Raw genomic sequence first — 20,372 nt, 5'->3', positions numbered from 1 at the left:
CACGGAAGCAGGCAAACACTACAGCAGGCATCCTCTCCGTGTAGAAATCATGCAGTGCCGTTATATGCTCACTGTAGCTGCAGCTTTGGGTGTTATTTTGGCCAGAATAAATGACTGAAAGCGTGCATCGGAGTAGTGGCGGAGGGAAGCTACGCACGCCGCTATTTTGTAGCGTACTGTCACGTTTCTCCAGGCTACCCTAACAGCTGCGAGAAACTCCAACCTCGGACGTCGTAATACTATCATTCATGGTCTTCTTTAAAGTCCAGAAACACTAACTCCACAGAAACATTGGCTCCTTACATTCAACCAAGCACTACAGATAATTTTATCGTTGCAGCTGGAGCCATTGGGCACCATTCAGCCATATTTCCAAAAACGTAGCTTCATTTTCGGGGGATAAGCAATGATTGCGCAAGGTACAGAAACCATCGTTTAGAACGATTCTACACCAAAACGTGAGGACTCTGAATCACATATTATTCATTGCCATGCTTCTGAAGTTTACGCTATTGATGATACGAATGCCAGCGTTCCACATTAGGTGCCACTGACGTGTATTTGTTTAAATTTGTGTTACCGTGAACCCCCATTAGGGCGAACGCAAAGCGACCATGATGATTTCACCGTTTTATCAGAAGCCCTTACAAAAAGCGAATTGGTCACATGCCCATGTGCCTGCAAATATCTTGCTTCAAGACGGTGAGGAAAAAGGAAACAAAAATTATTCATTTGACTGCACAGATATGTTAGAAGACTGTCTTCAAGTGGCTGTACCCTAGTTTTATCACGTCCATGCGGCATCGGTGAACGTATGAACTCTGCCTCAAGCGACAACGCAGCAGAGGCAGATAGGGAACTGCCGCTTTCTTGGCGGTGACGCCGTTGGACCCGGGACGCGAACTTATGCGAATTCACAAGCTCCCGCTGAGAAACAGCATTGGACAGGATATCTCCTACGTTCTGGAACAAGAGGTCTCTGTTGTCGCTTTCTGAAAACAATTTATTATCCTAATAAAGTTTCATCTATCTATCATCCTAGTTTTGCGCCTATCTACTCGACAGTAGAGCGGCCAAAAACTCGCTCTCGCTTATTTTTTGTTGCTTTGCCGCTGGCTCCACAGGTTGAAGGGTGCGAGAAGTAGTTGCTTTGTCCGTCTGTCTTTTTTTCTCGTTCCCTCCCTTTTCCCGCGGCGTGAATTCGCTTCTTGCTGCGGTTTTTTTTTACTTTTCGTTCTCCCTGATCGCGTGAATGCACCGCCGCACCCAGCCAAGGCTGATATGTTCGCTACGCAGAATCGCCAGCAGTGGTTGTAACCCGGAAGTTGTTCGTCTTAACCAATGCATACGTGCGAGGCTGTTCGCCGTAAGCGGATTTCTTTTCATTAATTCTATTAAAAACCAAAACAGCGTTCCCAAGTAATTCGGTATAACCGAGAAATCGTCTCAACCAAGTTAGTCCAGACGCGATTGACTGTATTTTATTAATTAGTTCAGTTCCCGCAACGATATAATCAAATATTTTAAAATGGAGACACAATGAGGAACGATCTACCTGTCCGGATCAAACTTGTCTGGATCCTCCCAGAAGTCAGTGTCACGATGCATGTGAAAACCGGGGACAAGGACAGTGACGCCAGCAGGTATGGTGATATTGTTATGGACGTACTCAGTTGCGCTTGTCCTCGTGGTAAATCTGAAAAACAGCCGCAGCGACATTAATTGCCCAATGGTAATTATCTGTTAGTTACTTTACTTAACTAATACTTAAAATTTCTTTCACTGGGAACAAATAACAAGTAGGGGGCCATGTTCAAGAATCAGTAAAAGGAAACAAGTCGATTTCCGTAATTCAAAGTTGTTATAATAAAGCAACAGGTGCGGGTTATCGCCCGTCTGGGTGCACAATATATTTGCTCTACAAAGACCTCGCGGATTGGCGACTTGGCCTCCTATACCTTAAAAAAGTTGCGCCCTGAACGCTTCTTGTTTCTTTTTTTTATTAGTGAAGTCATCTTACAAGCAACACCCTACGATGATCCCGTTGTACGCCAGATGTAGTGGCAAAAACCGAAAGCCTCAGCAAAATTTACCATTCCTCCCTCAGAAAAGTAGAGAAAAACGCGATAGTTAAAGTGCGTCTAACATTCAGTGAAAGTGAGTACAATCTATAGTAATACCTTGAACGGCCCGAACTGATAACCAAAAACCCACCCATGGTATCTTTTTTTCATGCACTAACCGAAGACATCTACCAACAATCTCAATGAGTATACGAAATGTATACGATTGTACTGCTTCATGGTCGATGAGCGCAGTGTGTTATGTAGAAGCGTTCTTTTTCGCGATTTTTAAGTAACCGTTTTGTCACACTATAGAAGCCCGGTTTCACGCACTTGCTGTGTATGCGGAGATTTTATTGAAGCTGTTAAGTCGACCAAAAGGTCCATTGGGAAAAACATTAGCTCTTTTAAAAATTTCATCGGCCCAACTAAGAAAGCTTTCGCTTTAAAAAGTGGCCAGTTGGGTGAACCTTCTCCTGGATTTTGTTGGTATCCATGCGACCAGCATACCCATCCAACGTTAATTCCACCTCTACTCCTGTGAGCACTGGCGGCTACAAAAATACACAATAACAACAAAACACTCACCCAACTACAGGCGAGTAGTATCTGAGAGTTTCCGAAATCACCTGGTCCAAATATTTCATGGCGAAAACGTTGTTATACGTGAACGATCCCTGAAAAGGTACTTTGATGGAATTGCTGCAGAGATATTTCATCCCTTGCTTTCGCCGCACAGGAATAATTACGGTTTACTTACGTCCCGGTGCAGTATTTCTAACACTTCTTTCCTCAGCCTGTCTTGAATGCTTTGATGCTTTGCCAGAAGATAGGACATAAAAGACAGTGTTCCACCGGTTGTTTCGAACCTGGAACATTTCACACCAGAACAGAACCAGTTTCATCAAGATCACAAAGAACTCTTCACCTTAAAAATTTTTCTGTTCTCAAACTGTGAGGAAGGGCGCCAGAACTGCCTCTCATGAGTATGAAATAAAGCATATGACCTTGAAGGAAGTTCGAGCTCGAGGAGCAATTAGTCCCTACAAAATGTAAAATTCATATGTGTCGGAAAAAGTACAAAGTTTTCCATACCCCGCAATAAAGAATAGGAGGCCATTAGCCAGGATTTCTTCGTTCGTTAAGATGCGCTTCTTCTTTGTGATTGAAAGCGTGGACACGTTGGCTTCTGTAACGGACCAGATACCATAACAATTAAACGAAAACAACCAGATGGTAAAGGCGTGGTGTACATTTAGGTAATGCACTCATCCGAAGCATCAGGTACGAACTGAAACTCTGGAAGATAGCTTCTTAATTAAAAAGCAAGACACTTTGAACTTTTTGCATGGGTAGTTTGATTCGTGCTGTACATTCTCTTATTTTTTCAGCGCAGTATTGAATTTACGCATAACTATAAATGATCCAACAGTGGATCTTTGGCGGAACACCATGTTGCTGTTTGGAGGAGTTCTCCACGCTGGAAAACCCTTTTAATGTTTTGGTTAGGTTTATTAGCTAATACGCATTTCGCTCTTCGATGCTCGAAGGTGCTGCAGCCTGACGCATGAGAAAGACGTTTGTAATGACAGGAAACGATACGAGGAAAAGTCTACTTAAAGGTTGAATGCTCCAAAACTACTTACATTTTGTGAGTTCTGGCCATTAGAAATATATCCCTGTCTACGACTTTGCAGCTAAGCTGTCAACATGCGAGTACGTATGTTCATTGCACTCAGGCTCATTGTTCGGCACATGGGGTACAGTCTAGGTTCGTTGTTGGATAGCAAGATGAGACTTTTCACACTTCCACAATTGAAGTGCTTCGTTCTGCAACTTATCAGTTTAACCAAGCGCAATCACCAACTATGTTGAAAAGTATCGGACCAGCATCCACGTAGGTCTTTTCTGCAAACAACGCAGGGAAGAACAGAGTCTGCCTGCCTAGCCAGACTTCCTTTACATAAATGATAAGAGTATTTCCGTCTACAGGCAGCATTCGCAACGGCGCTGAATGTCAAGCCAGCCAGTATGGGCGGGCTGGATGGTTGAAGCTTGCGAACATCGCGCTGTAATCACTACGCACAGACAGTCGCTGGTTGAGTTTTGCCTTGTCTTGGCGGGGCGAAGCCAGGCGGATAGTGCCTTCGAAGCAAAGTTAGAGCCGGCGTCCGTGAAGGCTTCCATGAGGGTTAGAAGCAAGCATGCTCTAATCCCCGCTTCTCTCTTCGTGGAGATGCATGTTCATACATTTTGTATTGCGCTACCGTTTTTTTACCGAGTACCCCTGAAGGCTGAAGCTTCAATCATGAAACACCATGCATTTGGCCAAAAATGCGTAATTGGGCTGTTAACACAGTTCATCGTCGTAATAATACAAGAACAGATCCTTCGTCAAAAAAACTTCAAAAAATGAAAATAGAAGAGGCGCAAGAATCCTTATGAATTAGTACACCTTTCCCTGAATTTGTGAATTATTTCTGGACATAGAAAACAAGAACGCCGAGGAAAAATGGCGTTAGCGGTTCTTTTCGGGGCGGGGACAAGGAATAGTGGCGTAACACCAACAATACCCGATTCCAGAAGACAGTATTTTTTTAGCATTCGCCCACCTTACAGCATCCAGTCCAAGTCGCTTTCTAACACCGAAGGTAAACCTGCTTATGTGACGAAAGAACGGCCATTGAGTACATCGCCTGTTCGGCTGAGAAAGTAGCGGCGTGGTACACCCTAATAACCAACGCAACAGTCAACGCTGTGCTTTACCTCAGGTATCCGGTGAATTTAAGGACACTTTGCCGACGCAGCACGGTAGTACACGTGTCCAAATAATTTATACGTATGTTAGAAGAAATGTCAGGTAGGAGAACTGTGTGCAAAGAAAATTTGCCTCCAATGGTTACAATTGCAGCCCAGCGTGCTACCTTAACCAAACACAGCAGCTGGTAGTGCAAATATGCGTGCTTAGGTGGCACCCATCTTACCTTCTGATGCAGTGTCGGCATCGTAGTTAGCAGTTAGGGAATGTACATTGACTGGGGCGCCTTCTTCAACTTCCGCATTGAGCATCAGTTGCAGCAAGTCCGTTCTTTCGTCCTACAAAAATACACAGAATGCGAGTGAATATTTGGTAGAGCCTGAGATATGAAAGGCTTTCTAACAGCGGAGTCGTTTCCTCTTGAGCTCTGGCCGTGGCGAACGTTAACAGAAAACTCTGCCAGGTGTAGTAGAGAGGAGGAAGGCTAAGCCAGGTGAAGGGAAGCAATAGCTCCGCGGTGTGTGGTGAGGGAGGGTGGAGTGGCACGCAGCTATTCACGTATAAGCACTGGCCGCGGCACGCATGCAATATATACGCATACAAAAATTCAAGGCATTACGGTAATGGGAACTGTGGTGCAGCCCTGCACAAAAAATGTGACAAAAAATGAACAAGCAAAACTAGGAATCGCACATTCAAATCTTGCAACGCGAAAACGTTTGATGTGGATACTTACACTCCCCAATAGACAAAACGAAGAAAAAAAGCTTGCGTTGATTTTAAAGATTCTTAGTAGACCCCGAAATTTTCAGTGTTTGACTTGATTGAACTCATAGGCTGTATTATCATTAAATGTTTTCGAGAGAGTATTGTTTCGCTTATTTAAGTAAACCATGCTTTATTGTAGCACAATAGCCGCTAAATGAAAGAGCGGGAAGGAAGCCAATGTCATATCCCGTTTCTCGCCGTCACCCTCTCCTTTTTATTTAGCTTCAGTGCTAGTGTCATAATTAAGTCACACAAGCGGCTAACCTTTGGGCGGTATATTAGGTTAAATGAGAAACGACGGTCCCCTTGAGAGCTCTGACCGGCAAAGTATTAGCTGATACGTGTTCGTTTTTCTTTTTCCCTCTGATATTTGCCCCGCGAGAGCGCCGCGTTTCCCTATTTTTGACTATGCGACAGTGAAACTGAAACATGATTGACAATACGCCCGAATGACTGAAACAGATTTAGGCAAATAAAATATTTATATTCCGTCAATTTGTGCATCTCGTTAACGTCTTATGTGTATTCTGTCCTACTGATTGCCCTTGTATCATAATGAATATAGAGCGATATCAAAACTCTCTTTATCTCAACGCGTAATTACCAGAAATATGCCTTGACGTAAAAAAACCTAACAAGAAGCTGTTTCTGAGATGTGATCAGTTAACACTACACATAAAAATTGACGATATACACGCATCGGGGAAAAAAGCCGCGCCAAACAGACGGGAAAAGAGAAACCAAGACATGTGTGCACAATTCCTTGTTTAAAATGAGTTACATAACCCTCCACTAGAGCTTGCCTAAGATACAACAAACTGGTATTTCGGTAAACCACAGACGTGTGTCAGCGGAGAGCAGCAATACAGAATTTTGTTGTACGATAAGAAAGCCATGCTCACACATGTGCCGCAAAGGCTTTCTTTTATGGCAGCTTCAACTATTTATTAGCTGACTTTCCGGCTTAGCGATTGTAACAGACTCCTTAAAGGCCAGCTGCACTCAAGTTTTCGACAACGTAAAAAAATGTCACTTAATAGCACACGTAATGAGAGTGCGAAATGCAAAATACTACGTTTCAAACATGAACGCGAACGACGTAATCTGCTCACGACATTGGCGTTTTCGGAACCGAAACTGGATAGAAAAGGAGGCCATTACCGGTGGCCGGACGTGAGGTACGTGATGAAACGAAAGCGGCCGCGCTAGAACCGGCGGCCGCCGAGAGTTGCCTTCAAACGCGCGTGGTATCGTCGCTATTCGCACTGTTATTTGCACAGAAGTACTGCCACTAACGTTTGCCAAGGATAATGGAGTTAGGCGCAATGCCGACATCGCGTTGCTATCAATCGAAATGAAGTAGACCGTACGACAGTTCTTCTTCCATCAGAATAGCTGCCGTTGAGCAATTTTTGGCTTTGCGAGTAAACAAGCGGGCGGTGATTTACAAAGCTAGTTGCTCGTACAATATCGAAAAGCACCTTTGGTTACCCGGCGCCTCGGGTGTCGCATCGCTCTCTTTGAAAGGAATGAACCGCACGTCGGCGTAGTTCAATCACTATTTTTACTATACATTACGTGAAAAAAGCTTCGTGAATATCAGCCCAGTATTTCTTCCCTTGCTGCACATCACGAATCGAATGATAAAAGGGATCTAACATTACAGGCCAACTTCCACAGGTAAATGATCCAATAAAACACAGAAAAAGCTACCTATCTACCGCTGTTTTCTACTTTCACCGGAGACATGTGCTGTTGAAAACATTTTGCTATCAAGTAAACTAAAACTACTGCTCTATAAAAGTAAATACTTCATTTGAGGATTGAAAAAAATCAAGTTTATTGTTTATGAGAGGAGCAGTATTGTTAGCTTTCGCACTTCGCGAAGACGACGGCCGGTATTTCACAGGAGAAAAAAAAAACAATTGCAGAACCATTTAGACCTGCCGAAAACAAAATTGGTTCAAAATTTTCAAATGGTTCCATTTGGTCCAATTGTGTTTTCGACAGGTCCAGTTGGGCCTCCAATTGCTTTTTTCGCCTGGGTTGTGCGGATGTATTTGTTACCACGAGCAAAGATGATATTGCACACCTGAGCGACCGAGGCAAAAGTCGCACAAATGTTTATACCATCGTGTACATCTCAAGTTAGGTCGTTAAACTTTTAAAAGGTCTGAGGGATGGGGGTGACGTGGGCCAGCCCAAATATGGCAAAAATTGGACGCGGAAGTGCAAGTGGCCAAGAATTTATAGACCATCCCTTTTTTTCTGTGATAGGTGCCATAGGAATGACAACTTAAAGGGACCCCGAAAAGCCTTTTGTAAAAGTTACAAAAGGCCTGTATTGTCGCGTAGTACCAATATAGCGATGCAATGCCGTTAGAATTATTGATCTATATTCAGTATTAGCTGCGCGAAAAGCAATTAAGTGAACCTCTCCCCCCTTGCCGATCGATTCCTCCTCCCTCTCTGCTTCCTTCAAAGCAGCTGGAAACACTGGGAATAGCCATGTGACATCGAGACGCTCGACTTCCGTTCTCGCTGGCTACATTCCTGCGCCTAGGCACGCGTCAATCGCTGCGGACCCGCCTTAGCCTCAGGATCGCGCAGGAAGGAGGAAGAGCAGCCGGAAGCCAATGACAGTGACGTTGCCGGTGGCTGACGATCGGCCGAATCAAGGGGCGCCTCGCCGTTGCGTCAGCCGCGACCGGCGTTACGTCAGCCGCAGTCGGCGTTACGTCAGCCGCGGTCGGCTCGCTGCGGCGTCGCGCTAATCGGCTGAGAAAGGCGATCTTAAAAAATCGTTTGCAAATTATCCATACAACGTATGGGGCTCACACTTCGCTCAAAAATCCCCTGTTATGTGTTCTACAACCTGAATGCAGTTGATTGCCACCTTCACAAAGCTTTTCTGGGTCCCTTTAATGCAGTGTGCGTGTCGCGCTATTTGTTTTAGTAGAAATATTATTTTCAAGTAAAATGATTATTGCCAGCTCCAGAACGTTCGCAAGCGCGCGAATAGTTTGTAGGCTATAAAAATATTTTATTGCACTAAAAAAGGCGGATATTGCTACATACGCAACCAATTTGAAATGTGCGATGGCGACGGCGGTACAGTGCGGTGGGGTAGCAGAAAAACCCCGGGCGAACGCGTCCCGGCGCCCGCCCGAGCGTCGTGCAAGTCGCCGGAGAAGCGCGAGCTCCACGGGACGGGTTCCCCAACCTCCGTCACCCGCCGCTCGGAACTCGTTTGGGTGGCTTTCCCCCAGGTGCAAACGTCGTCTGTACGGCACTACTTTGAACGAGTGTGCCTAGTGTTCGGTGTGCTTACGAAGCTTACGATTTCGCCATGGCGATTTCAAGAAGAGCATAGACTACTTATTTGGATCAAATTTGGACAAATAAAAATTTGAGTGCAGTTGGCCTTTAAATTTGCATTTGAGCACGGTTTCGGCCTTCTGAGCTTAGTTCTGTCGTGATACTGATTTCTAATGCGTAATTATGCCATGGCTGCTCCCTTCGAAATCGGTGCGATCATTCCTAGTATAACTTCTTGGCTCCTAGGCAATGCGTAAAAAAGACCCCTCCATTTCACAAAAACCACTGCCTAGATTGACCCCAAAAACCGCTCTAAGCAATGCAATTGCTTATAATAGGGAATCCGGGAGAAATATTTTCTCTGTACATGTATGCTAGTGGGGCCTCTCGACAGTGACTGTCGCTGCGTCGTCGCTTTTCATCATTTGTTTTGGTTTAATGCTGTGAAGACTAATAATCACGAAAAATACGCTGCCTAGGTTATGAGTGGCTTTGAAGAACGGTGGTATATCAACAGAACCGAGAAATAAGTAATGAAAAGAACTTCATTAAGTTTTTTATAAAACAAAACGAGCCACGAAGGAACACAATGGCTACGTGTTAGGGCGACAGATGCATCCATGGTGCTTACGCATGATTGCAGTAGTTTCTAAAAGAGTTTCAAGACAAACCGAGAGCGTTTGAACTATTTTTCACCGCTAGGAAATGGAATAGAATATATTCCTTTTTTGGCACGGGAGATATATTGGGTCCTGTGAGGAAGTTTAGCTGCATGGGCTATTTTATATAAATGAACACGGTGTCAAAGTTTTATGGGGCCATTTGAGTGATAAAAAAATATTGCGAAGGCAATTCCTGTTTTGTTCATGAGGAGCATATCAGTGGAGGTATTTTTTGTGTTTGTGGATCTACCGTAACATCTGATCTCTTGCTTTCATTAATATACGCACGCTAGGATTCAATCATATCTACTGATATTTCCGTCGATGTTTTTATTTTTCGTTAATAAGGAATACCACAACATAATTTGGCAAATTCAGCAGCTACTACTGCGCACATAACGTCAAAATGTGTCTTGCTATGATATTCAAAGGATGCACACCGACATATTAAGATCCACAAACGCAATCTTATCGAAAACTGTTGGTAAGTAGCAAACGCAGAGTCGCAGAAGACAGCACTTCCGCTAAAAATGTATTCCGTTTTTTTAACTATGAAAAACCGTGTGTTTTTGAAGTACTTGTTGGGTTGTGTTGGTGAACAATTTGTTGCATGTTTTACTCTACTGCGGTGATGATTGTGTAGCCATGTGTTTCAGCTCTTCTTGATCGCCTATATTTGTTATTTTCGTTTTCTTCTTTTCTACCACATGTTCTTCCAGAACTGTAACCCTTCTGAATCAATGCTTTTTAATAAGACTGCAGGGTATGATAAATGATTGCGGGCATTTGTCAAAGCAACTCACCTCACGGTTCTCACGACGGAATTTGATGATCGCCATGAGGTCGCTTAGGATGTTGTCCGTTGCCGCCTTTTTAAACCTTGCTAAGAAAGATAACACGATGCGCCACAGACTGGAAAACTCTGGAAAGCATGCTGAAAGAAAGAATGGATGCATTTTTTGATACAGAACTTGCTCGTTGAGGGTCCATAGCTGAATCTACATCGCATTACCTGCCACCGGAGTCCTTCGTCTAGGTTTTCACGTGTGATATTATCTGTGACAAATAATGCGGAGTTGCAATAAACGACAATACAGGGCCTGACATGTTTTGCCTAAATCGCAGAATTTTGCTTTGTTGCCTTATGCAAATGCATTATATGAGTGTGGAAAAAAGGACAAATAGTTCATCAGTGAAAAATTGCTTTTTTCGGTATAGTAGTTTCCTATGTTTGCTTTTCACTTATTGCTGTCTTTCCACAATAATGCATCCATGCGTGCCCGCACACATACATGCCACAAATGTACGTAAACATTTTACATCGTATTTCTTATCAAGCACATTGCCAACTTGGTCCTTTAAATCAGTCATCTTCATTCCATTTTTGTTTCATTTCGCATTTTTACTGAAATGCTTTATATTTACTGCCACTGCACTCTAATGAATTTTTTTCTTCGGCACTCATTGCTCTTAGTCGGCCTTGTGCCATAGAAATCTAGTCATCATCATTATCACATTGCTATGCCGTAACTATGCTAAGCTTCATTAAGAGGCTATGGAAGACTTGCTCCAATAATCTTCCTCAGAATTCGGTGGAATGTCGCGTTATGTGGTTAATTTCTTGTCGTAGCTCTTCTTGAAAATTTTCAAAACTTGTTTATATTTCCAGGTATTCATAAGGGGGACATTTATCTCGCCAGCTTGTCTAAAACACACCAAACTGGGCTTAAAATTACTGTTTGAAAACAGGGCTGTCTGAGTCTTTAATATTTTGCTACACAAGTCTTATGATAAATTCCTACAAAATTTCGGAGGAATGGATAGATCCTTTCTAAATGGAAATTCTTTCGACACGCCAAGTTGTTGCTGCAACATCCCATACACACACCCATGTTTGCATGCATGCATACATTCATACATATATGCACGCATACATACAAACATAAATGCTGTCAAACGTACATAGCTAAATACACACTTGCTTACACCATACACACAGGCATACCTATCATGGGCACCTCTTGCCACTCGTTTTCTTTGATGTTGCTTTTTCGCTAGGCCACTAGACTCAATCGCTACAAACGTCAAGTACTCCCTACTCTTCCACACGTATGTTAAGCCGTGCATCGACGGAAGTAGCTTTCCTTCGAATTCCTTAACAATGATTGTGCGTGCACCTGCAACATGTGTTTTTTATGTGTGATCTCGAACATGTGTCCGTTAGCATATACCATCTTCAAACAGGAGACCATTATAGTAGCTCCTTCATCTGATATTGTACCCTCAACAACTGCGTTTGTTTCCTTAAAATAGTTTATGCGTACACTCGCGTTTTTTTTTTGCGCCTTTAGAATGCCATGAGAAGTAACTCCGGGTCTTCTAGGGGAGAACAAGTTCGAGTTTTTAGGGGAGTTGCTAAGGGAGCACAAGTTCGATCCAATAATCTTGCTTTTCCTTCAAGCCAACTGAGTCCTTTTTGGCTTCGTGACAATATTTCCGTACATGTGACTACTATGAAGCTTTTTGCAATTCTGAATAAAATTGCCCCACCAAATTTAAGTGATGCATTCTAGTTGCCCTACTTTGACCTTAACCAGAAGTACAATGGTATCAATGACCATCTGCACAGTACTGTGAGCCATATTTTGTGGTTACAAACCCAGTTCTGATAATTTCTGTATTTACGCTATCAACTTATGAATCTCTAAGAGTCAAAAGCTAACCCTTGTATGACATAAAAAATAAAATCAAAGGGTTTTTGAAAACGTTACAATTGTGCCCTTTATAAACTCAGGTTGCTCAAAGAGTTGTTTTGATAAAGTGATAGTTTTGTCAAGGTTAATAAACTGGCGTAGCTTGCACTACTCGTGTAGTGGTGTCAGGCTGGAGGAACATCAGAGCGGGTGGCCCCCTCTCCCTCTATCGGAGACACGACTTTGGATCATCATCATCGTCATAGATCCACTGCAGGAAGAATGACTCTCCAATTCACCTTCAACCGCTCCGGTCCTGCGCCGCTCTTGCAATTAACCTTTAACCGCTCCGGTCCTGCGCCGCTCTTGTCCATTCCTCGCATCCGATATTCCTTATGTCGTGCGTTCATTGGGTAATTGGCCTTCCTGTTTTGTAGACCCGCCTCTCTGTGCCAACTTTGCCACGCTATACACCACCGGTTGATATATTGCCCAAATATATTGGTAGCCCAGGTCCATTCTTTTTCTGCGTTTGAGCTATGATACCTTCTACTCTAGTTTCTTCTCGAGGTAAAGAAGCTCGTTTCCTGCCTCTGAGTATTACTCCGGTCATTATTCGTTCCATGGCCCCTTGAGCCGACCTCAGTTTACTTTTAAGTTGTTTTGTAAGGCGCTAAGTTTCCTCTCCATATGTCATCACCTCACATTTATTTGTGAAGTCGCCGCTGAACGTTCTCCATGACTGGGAGGCCCGGATCGTGAAGTCCGCAGGCTTTCACATCACTCCCACCATAAACTGCGTTATTACGCCCTAGAACCAGTGGTCAAATTGGAAGCGAACACGCGCGCTACGAACCTAAATGAAAAGCTGTGCGCCCGGAATGGAATGATAGCTGAATCGTGTAGACGCCGGCTTCATAAAGCCAGGACCCAGGTTGGATTTCGACCACGGGGATCTTTTTCTTTCGAATTGGTTGCACGTGTTATTGTTCTCCACCGATGCTAACCCGTATCTCTCGGGCCTCTCGTGTGGACCAGTGGTTAGTTTCTGGGATTCACGTCGTATAGGTGCCGGGTTCGAATCCCGGGACCTCTCTGACCAAGTTTTTTTTCTCGACGCTTTGGGGGTTTCCTTTCCACTAACGGCGGATCTGTGCCCGCCTAGACAGCTCTCCCGTTAAAAAGCTGGGACGAAAGTGATGATTATTGAACATCACCTTGGAGGGGCGCACGCTATAACGAGTCTTTCTTGCTCCGAGCAAGTGTTGCCATGGTTACGGCGAACGCTGGAGTTCTTTCTGTCCAAGTTTGTTCATCTCCCTAAGGGGGCATGCTTGCTTGACAAACGGGCGCCGGGGACACTGGGCGGTTGCCAGGAGGCATGCGCACACGAGCGCTCGGCATTTTCTCTGTTTATTCAATGTGAACACCAAACTCTAATGATTTGCTAAACATATCCGCTGCTAAACCATTTCCAGTGTTTATAGAACTAAGCTATAACCAAACGGGTTCACTCTTCAATTCCAAGTGCTGTAATGGTTTATCTTTTTTGTTTAGGGTCGTTTAGAACACTGGTTTATTGTTTAGAAGACTTCACCGTTTCCGTAATCAGCAATCATTGGTGGCGATATATGCTCACTCGCCACCGTTTAAAAAAGTGTCTGAAAGCCTGCATTTTCTTGAATAATCTCTGCATCCTCACAATCAGAAGAGAAGCTGGACAGGGCTGAAAAGGTAATAATTACTGAGTACTCGAACGCGCACATATGCTATTTTATCGACTTCACGGGACGTTCCTTCTGGTAAAAATTCAAATCAAGGGTACCGAGGAACGATTGAATGTTGCTATTTGAGAGAGCATCTTTGACTGGCCATTAGATGCGGCTTCCACCTCAACTGCATTCTTAATATTTGTGTTGATATCAAAATTTTATACACAAAACATTGGTCACGCGTGATGAGAAAAATGGTGTATTTGCGGCGCTTTTTTCGTTCGTAAGGCTTCCGCTAAAGAGCACACGCATACAACAACTCCCACTGCTCATCTTGTACTGTTGTTGCACGGCTAGAAATTAGGCATGCATAGGATGCATAAGATAAAAAACCTGGACTGAATAAATGAAAGTTTTCATTGTGTGGAGAGCTTCAAGAAATGACTTGACAAAAATTTGGGCGCAGTGAATTAAAGAGAACGCCCTGCAGATATTTCAGTTTTCAAAGCAGACCGCTGAGATTTGTAGGATTTCGCTAACAATTCATCGCTTCTCTAATAACAGCAGTTTTTTTTCCGGAGAATATTCAACCAGCACACTTTGGAATGCTGCAAAACTGATAATCACCGCGTTTATACAAGCGGCTACGGCAATACTTGTCCAAAAAACGTTCGTGTAGTTGTAAAGAATATTCCGATGGTTCTTAAGCCAAAGACACAAAGGTTTGTGTATTTGTGTTCATGATTTAGTTTCCAAATGTAAATATTGCCTTGCTCATGAAGAACATATAGTTTAAGCCAAAACGGCCCTTGCGCGTGTGCGAAGTAACGCAAGAAAACTGACACTTTACACTTCAGTGCCTTTGCAGTCAACGTTCAGAGAGTTTTCTGAAATTTGAACCACCCTGCCTGATGCTAACATGCATGCTACGCCCATGGCTTGCCTTGATTGAACCATAATTTCTTTTTTTTTTAATTATCCAGCTCATAGCTATGGTGAAACGCGTTTTTCTAAACATTTGCACTAGACAGTGTGCTGTTTGTATCGTGTTTTGAAACACGTGTGCGTATAGTTTTAGAAGTCTGCAATCAGTAAGAAAAAATCACAGTAAGTTTTATTGCGAATTATGATTGCGGCAGTAGACGAGTGGAGCGCCCACACAAGTGACCGGCACATCTTAATAAAGGCTTGCCTCGTTGCAGGGGGCCAAGGCTTACAAAACTGACTTTGATTACAAAAATAATTAGTTTGGATTGCGTTAGAAAAGCCTGATCTAAGAAGAGGCAGTTATGATGAGGTGAAACGTTTGCTCCTCTTTGAAAAGCGGTTGGATAGACTTGTCTGTGCCATTTTAGAATAATATTGTTTAAACAGCTTTTAAAGACGTTAGATTTTGGAATTTGCGCACAATAAAATGTTCCAAAGCTAAATCGGCAATTAGCAATCTCTTTTTACACTGGCTGGCGGACTATAATTATAGTAACTGTCAATCACTTCCTTGCAAACGAAACACGATGGAAAAGTTCTGATAGCACCCGATTTGTCTTTGATCCAAGCGTATTGTTTAGTGGAAACAGGAAGAAAAACACTTGTAAGAAACCCAGAATGCTACAGAAGACGAAACGAGAATCTGGCCTAATAACTGATTTATTGAGAGAGATATTGGTCTTCTCTAGAGTTGTAAAGTGGTTTTAACGAATTCGCATAACTTATACAAACCACCATATCAAGATGTAAGCACGATGGATTTGTTTGTGCTGCCGGAAGCAGTTTGAGCTAATATTTCTCAAAAAATAGAACAACCTTTGCCAGCTTACTACATGTGTCACTTCATTTGCGTGCGAAAAAAAAACCTGCTTTTATTCAATTTTGACTAAATCATCCGAGTTATGAAACACATACTGCACTTGTTCTGCTTTGCCTGCAGAGGCAAATTTTAAATGCGCTTACCTATTTTTACATCTAGAGATTGTGCCATCCTCTACGGAATGGCGTTAGTTGTTTCATGTGTACGCAATCACACATCCACGTACGCCGGAAACCGAGCCTTGAATGTACGCACCGAAAGATAACACGTGCTTCATATCGTTTAGGGTATGGCCAACAGTGTCAATTGGGAAGCGTAGGTAATAATTGCTGTGTTTTTCTAGCGTAAGCAACACTGGCCGAGGTTGAACAGTTTTGCGTGGACCTTGAAAGGCCGTGCTGCGCAAGAGCGAGGTGCATTGAATTAGATTGGATTGGATTGGATTAAAGTTGTTTGTATTGGATTGGAAATCCAATCCGATTGGAATACAGGTGTGTGAAGAATAGGGTCTGCACATTCGCTGGTGTGCGCGCATTCCAGAGGAGTGACGTCATAGCCGCGGCAGACGCACTGGCGCCGGCGCGTGCCCAGCTGTGCGCCTCCGTTGCGCAGTAGCTAAGTCTGGCGGTGCGCTGGAGCCGCTTGATAGCCGTTTCGCGTGACTCCTGGAGAACCGTGCTGCGCATGCGCGAGGAGCAGCGACTGGACTGGACTTGACTGGGTTGGATTTCATTGGGTTGGAAATAGTTTTAGCAGCAGTAAATATGATAATCAGCTAATCCTAAACAACCAAGAAACCTAAGAATAACCAGGTGAACCTTAGCTCATGCTACGTATATCCGGGCATAGCCGAGCTAAGCCATTGCTTTTTTTTCTGTTATTAACTGCTGTAGATAATGGGCCACGTTTTCTTGTTTGACGGGAAGTGTTTTCGGGTTGGGATTGATGATGCTATTTATATTGTTTTTACGCTCATTGCTGTTTTGGAGAGTCTGGCCTCTGTTTGGGTTTTTGTTTAGGTGTTACTAATAGTAATTCTAGGGAATCAATTAGTACCAATTTCCGTCGTTGCTCGGGGGAACAAAGAATGGTAAGTGGTCAGCGATCTGCGGCCCTACAGCCAACTTGTTCATGTTTTTATATGCACGCGAACACTCCTTACCGATGAGATAGGTCCTCCATGCCTCACGAAACTGCTGAAAGTGCTGCTGGCTGTTTTGAAAAAGGGCTTCACCAATGCTGGTTGCGTCTTTCTTCTGTTGGACATTCGATTTGAGCCCGAATGCAGACCGAAGGATAACATCTGCTGTTAGTCGCTGGAAAAGTTCACGAGCCTCGAAAGATTCTTTTCTTGTCCCTAGACCGTCTAGTATTTCCAGGAACTCTTTTGTGCCGTCTTCCATCAGGTTGAACATCTGCAAGCGAACAATGCGACCTTATTAACAAACGATTGCTCAACATACCGACGAAAAACCTACAAAATTTGTGGCTGGCACATTCGCCACGCAAATTGATCGGTGCCGTAAAACTATGAGGCTACTGTTCCAGGCGGATCTTCCTACTGATACTCCAGTGTTTGCAGTTATTCGGTATAGGCTAATTTGTCTAGCTTTCAGTACACTACATGGCGTCATTAAACTGTTTTAGCCGTTGGATAATTCGAAAATTGTTTTCTCGGCGTAAACGTGGCACAGCTGTAGGGTCACTTCGATGTCATTCCCTGAAAACGCACCCCTGGGGGAACCCGCGCTGGTGTTTAGCCCCACAACGCATTTGAGGACACGCAGCTACGCGTTCAATTTGCTACAGCATGAACCTTGACTGAGGGCCGACGGAGAGTCCTGGAAACGAGCGGTGGTCCGTTCGCCATTCACGTCACGCATCATGAGTTCCGGGAATTGGCTTGGAATCGCACACAAGAAGAAGTAATCGCCATCCAAGAGAGCGACTGTCGTTCATATTGTTGAACGGCAGCCTCGTACGTGGACAGCTATTGAACGGGAAACACGGCCGATTATCCGTTGGTCCTCCATCTGCACCGGCAGTAGGAAAGTTATGACCTATGCTTGGTCACATTGTTTCATACCGCACCCTTTATAGCTTCAAAAATCCGGCAAGTGTTCGCGCCCGCAGTACCGTATCCTGCACCAGAGAGTAGCCGCTGTGAGCGCAGCACTTTTCCTAAGAAAGTTGCCTTAGCGCACGCTTGGGCATCTATAAAAGAGTGGTTATTTCTATACCCGTTATAACCCAATGCCTCCAGTGTGCCGAGACAACGTTCTACAGGGCCGACACTGAACAGTGCGTAAAGAATGAGAGCTGTGATGAACGCATCGATTCCTACTTCCATTTTTCCCTACCTTCAACCTGATTGGTCGGCTATAGTATCAGCGACTGACGCCTTGTCACTTGTGCCGTTTGAACTCGTTGTTCTTCTTGGCGTTTGTAATGACTAAACACCACAACTTTTGGCAAAATGCCTACTTTTTCCTGGAGTACGTATCAGGCCTATAATACATATAATCTTGAAGTAAGGGAACACGAACATTTTAATCTTTTTTTGTGTATTGTCTTCTTCGACATTTGTACAGTACATCACACATCATCTCAACATTTTAATCAAACGTTGATTGGGCCTATAAGTGCGTGGTTTCAGGTTAGTGCATGTGTCGGCTTTTTGGCGCTAAAAGAGCCTTTTTCTTGTTCATCGAGTAGATGTTTTGCAAAGTAATACAAACAGCATACATCGGCAGCGTCCACTCTTGGTAAGAAATGCTTGGAACCAATCTAAGAAGAGACGACAGAAAAAATTGTGAATTGCCGAATCTTATATGGATTTTAGTGGACATGACAACATATGCCACCGGAGGTCTACTTCACCATTTCGTTGATTGAAAGCTGGATGCAGGCAATAAAGCCAAACCTGATGCTGGAATAAGAACTACGACCACATAGACTATCGCCTACTTTGTGAACTTCACCGTTTTAGTACGGTACCCCTGCGGAGCCCGTGACGCCCGAGTTGCGCTAATCTCTACGGATGCGCCAGCTAATATGCAGAAACATTCTGAAATTTGCAAAGTTTTTAAAGCGAAAGCATTAGACCCCTGTGGTTCCATATTTCTCGTGTCGTCTGCGTGCAGAACGAATGTGGAAATTACCCAACGTCAGGAAAACAATAAAAATTGATCGAAGATTCATGTTTAAATCTGGTAACGCGTTAGCATGGCATTCCTTGAGGTTCATGTGTGGTCTTTAAAAAATTATCTTTTCACCCGCCGTTGGGACGTAACGCATGACTTGTATTGTAACTATATTGATGTTGTATTGGAGGTCAGAAGCCTTTCTTTGCTTCGTGCATTATTTCGAGAAAGTCATCATCATCATCAGCAGCAGCCTATCTACGCCCACTGCATGGCAAAGGCCTCGCCCATAGATCTCCATTACCCCGGTCCTGTGGTAACTGCGGCCAATGTATCCCCTCAAACTTCTTGATCCCCTCTGCTGGTCTAACTTTCTGTGTCCCTCTGCCACGCTTGCCCTCTCTAGGGATCCACTCCGTTACCCTCAATGACCAACGGTTATCTAGCCTTCGCATTACCTTCCTTGTCCACACCCATTTCTTCTTCTTAATTTCCACTAATATGTCCTTAACACGCGTTTGTTCCGTTACCCACTCCGCTTTCTTTTTGTCTCCTAATTGATATATCGTATTTATGTCGTTGTGTATTTACCGTAAATCACGCCTCACAGCTGCGCCGACCTCACAATGCTGAGGATCGGCCGGACTGGGGCACCATGCTCTCGCTTTAACTGCCCCAACACAGCATTTCTCGCCAGCCATTCACGAGCAGAATTTCAGCAGCGGGCCAAGCAACGCGAGTTTCGGAAACACATGCTCGGGCACAGCCGCGCGCATCGCGATCTGGCGTCACTCCGCGGGGAACAAGACCGCCAGAGCGAACGCTGCGCCGCCGCCGCTAACTTAGCCGTCGGCGGGCGTCACGTCTATCCTCCTCAGAAGCTGTTTCATTCTGTGTTCTTCTGCCGCTCTGTGTCTGCGGATCGACGCAGACAACAAAAAACACGCAAATAAGAGAATGAACGCGACACAAACGCGCACGTGTCGCCCAAGGTCAAAGCGCTTTTCCGTGTAAACATTCCGTGAACACCTGGAACACTAAAGCTTCAAGATGACGCCATGAACACGTGCAGAGCAACCCTTGGCAACCCTTCTGAATAGACGGGTAGGTAAAATACAGCGTGTAATGAGTTGTATAAAAGAACACGTGTGACCCGACGTTGAAGCGTGAAACCATACGTAATTTCGCAGAGCTGTCCCATACTGGGATTCAACTTAAAATTACACACTTGAAATATAGACGATAACGTCCCGCTGTCTAAACACCAGAACAGCTCTGTTCAAACGAAATTTGCCCTTAATGTGAATAAACTTGTAAGGCGTCCGCTGAAAACTGACCGCGATGCGAAAACATGGAATCCCTAATTACACTTCCAACTAGTTCGCTCTCTACAAACAGTTGCACCCCCGTCTCAAGGCGAATCAAACATCACTAGAAACTACAATATT

General features: G+C 44.1%; 1 protein-coding gene across 1 annotated transcript in view; it reads right to left on the bottom strand.

Annotated features, from left to right (window-relative positions):
• The window catches only part of LOC144138793 (cytochrome P450 3A14-like), a 67,036-nt gene that overhangs the window by 12,986 nt on the left and 33,678 nt on the right, over positions 1 to 20,372 (bottom strand). Inside the window, exons 6-12 of the mRNA XM_077671263.1 lie at positions 16,944 to 17,196; positions 10,373 to 10,503; positions 5,048 to 5,159; positions 3,159 to 3,252; positions 2,824 to 2,932; positions 2,652 to 2,740; positions 1,556 to 1,696 (exon numbers count right to left, since the gene is read on the bottom strand). Coding sequence (XP_077527389.1) covers positions 1,556 to 1,696; positions 2,652 to 2,740; positions 2,824 to 2,932; positions 3,159 to 3,252; positions 5,048 to 5,159; positions 10,373 to 10,503; positions 16,944 to 17,196 — 929 coding nt within the window. The remainder of the gene's footprint in view (positions 1 to 1,555; positions 1,697 to 2,651; positions 2,741 to 2,823; positions 2,933 to 3,158; positions 3,253 to 5,047; positions 5,160 to 10,372; positions 10,504 to 16,943; positions 17,197 to 20,372) is intronic.

This window comes from Haemaphysalis longicornis, unplaced genomic scaffold (genome assembly GCF_048455015.1).
Source record: "Haemaphysalis longicornis isolate Haplotype H1 unplaced genomic scaffold, Haemaphysalis longicornis Haplotype H1 scaffold_5, whole genome shotgun sequence".
Taxonomy (NCBI): Eukaryota; Metazoa; Arthropoda; class Arachnida; order Ixodida; family Ixodidae; genus Haemaphysalis; species Haemaphysalis longicornis.
This window is presented reverse-complemented; position numbering and strand designations above follow the sequence as displayed.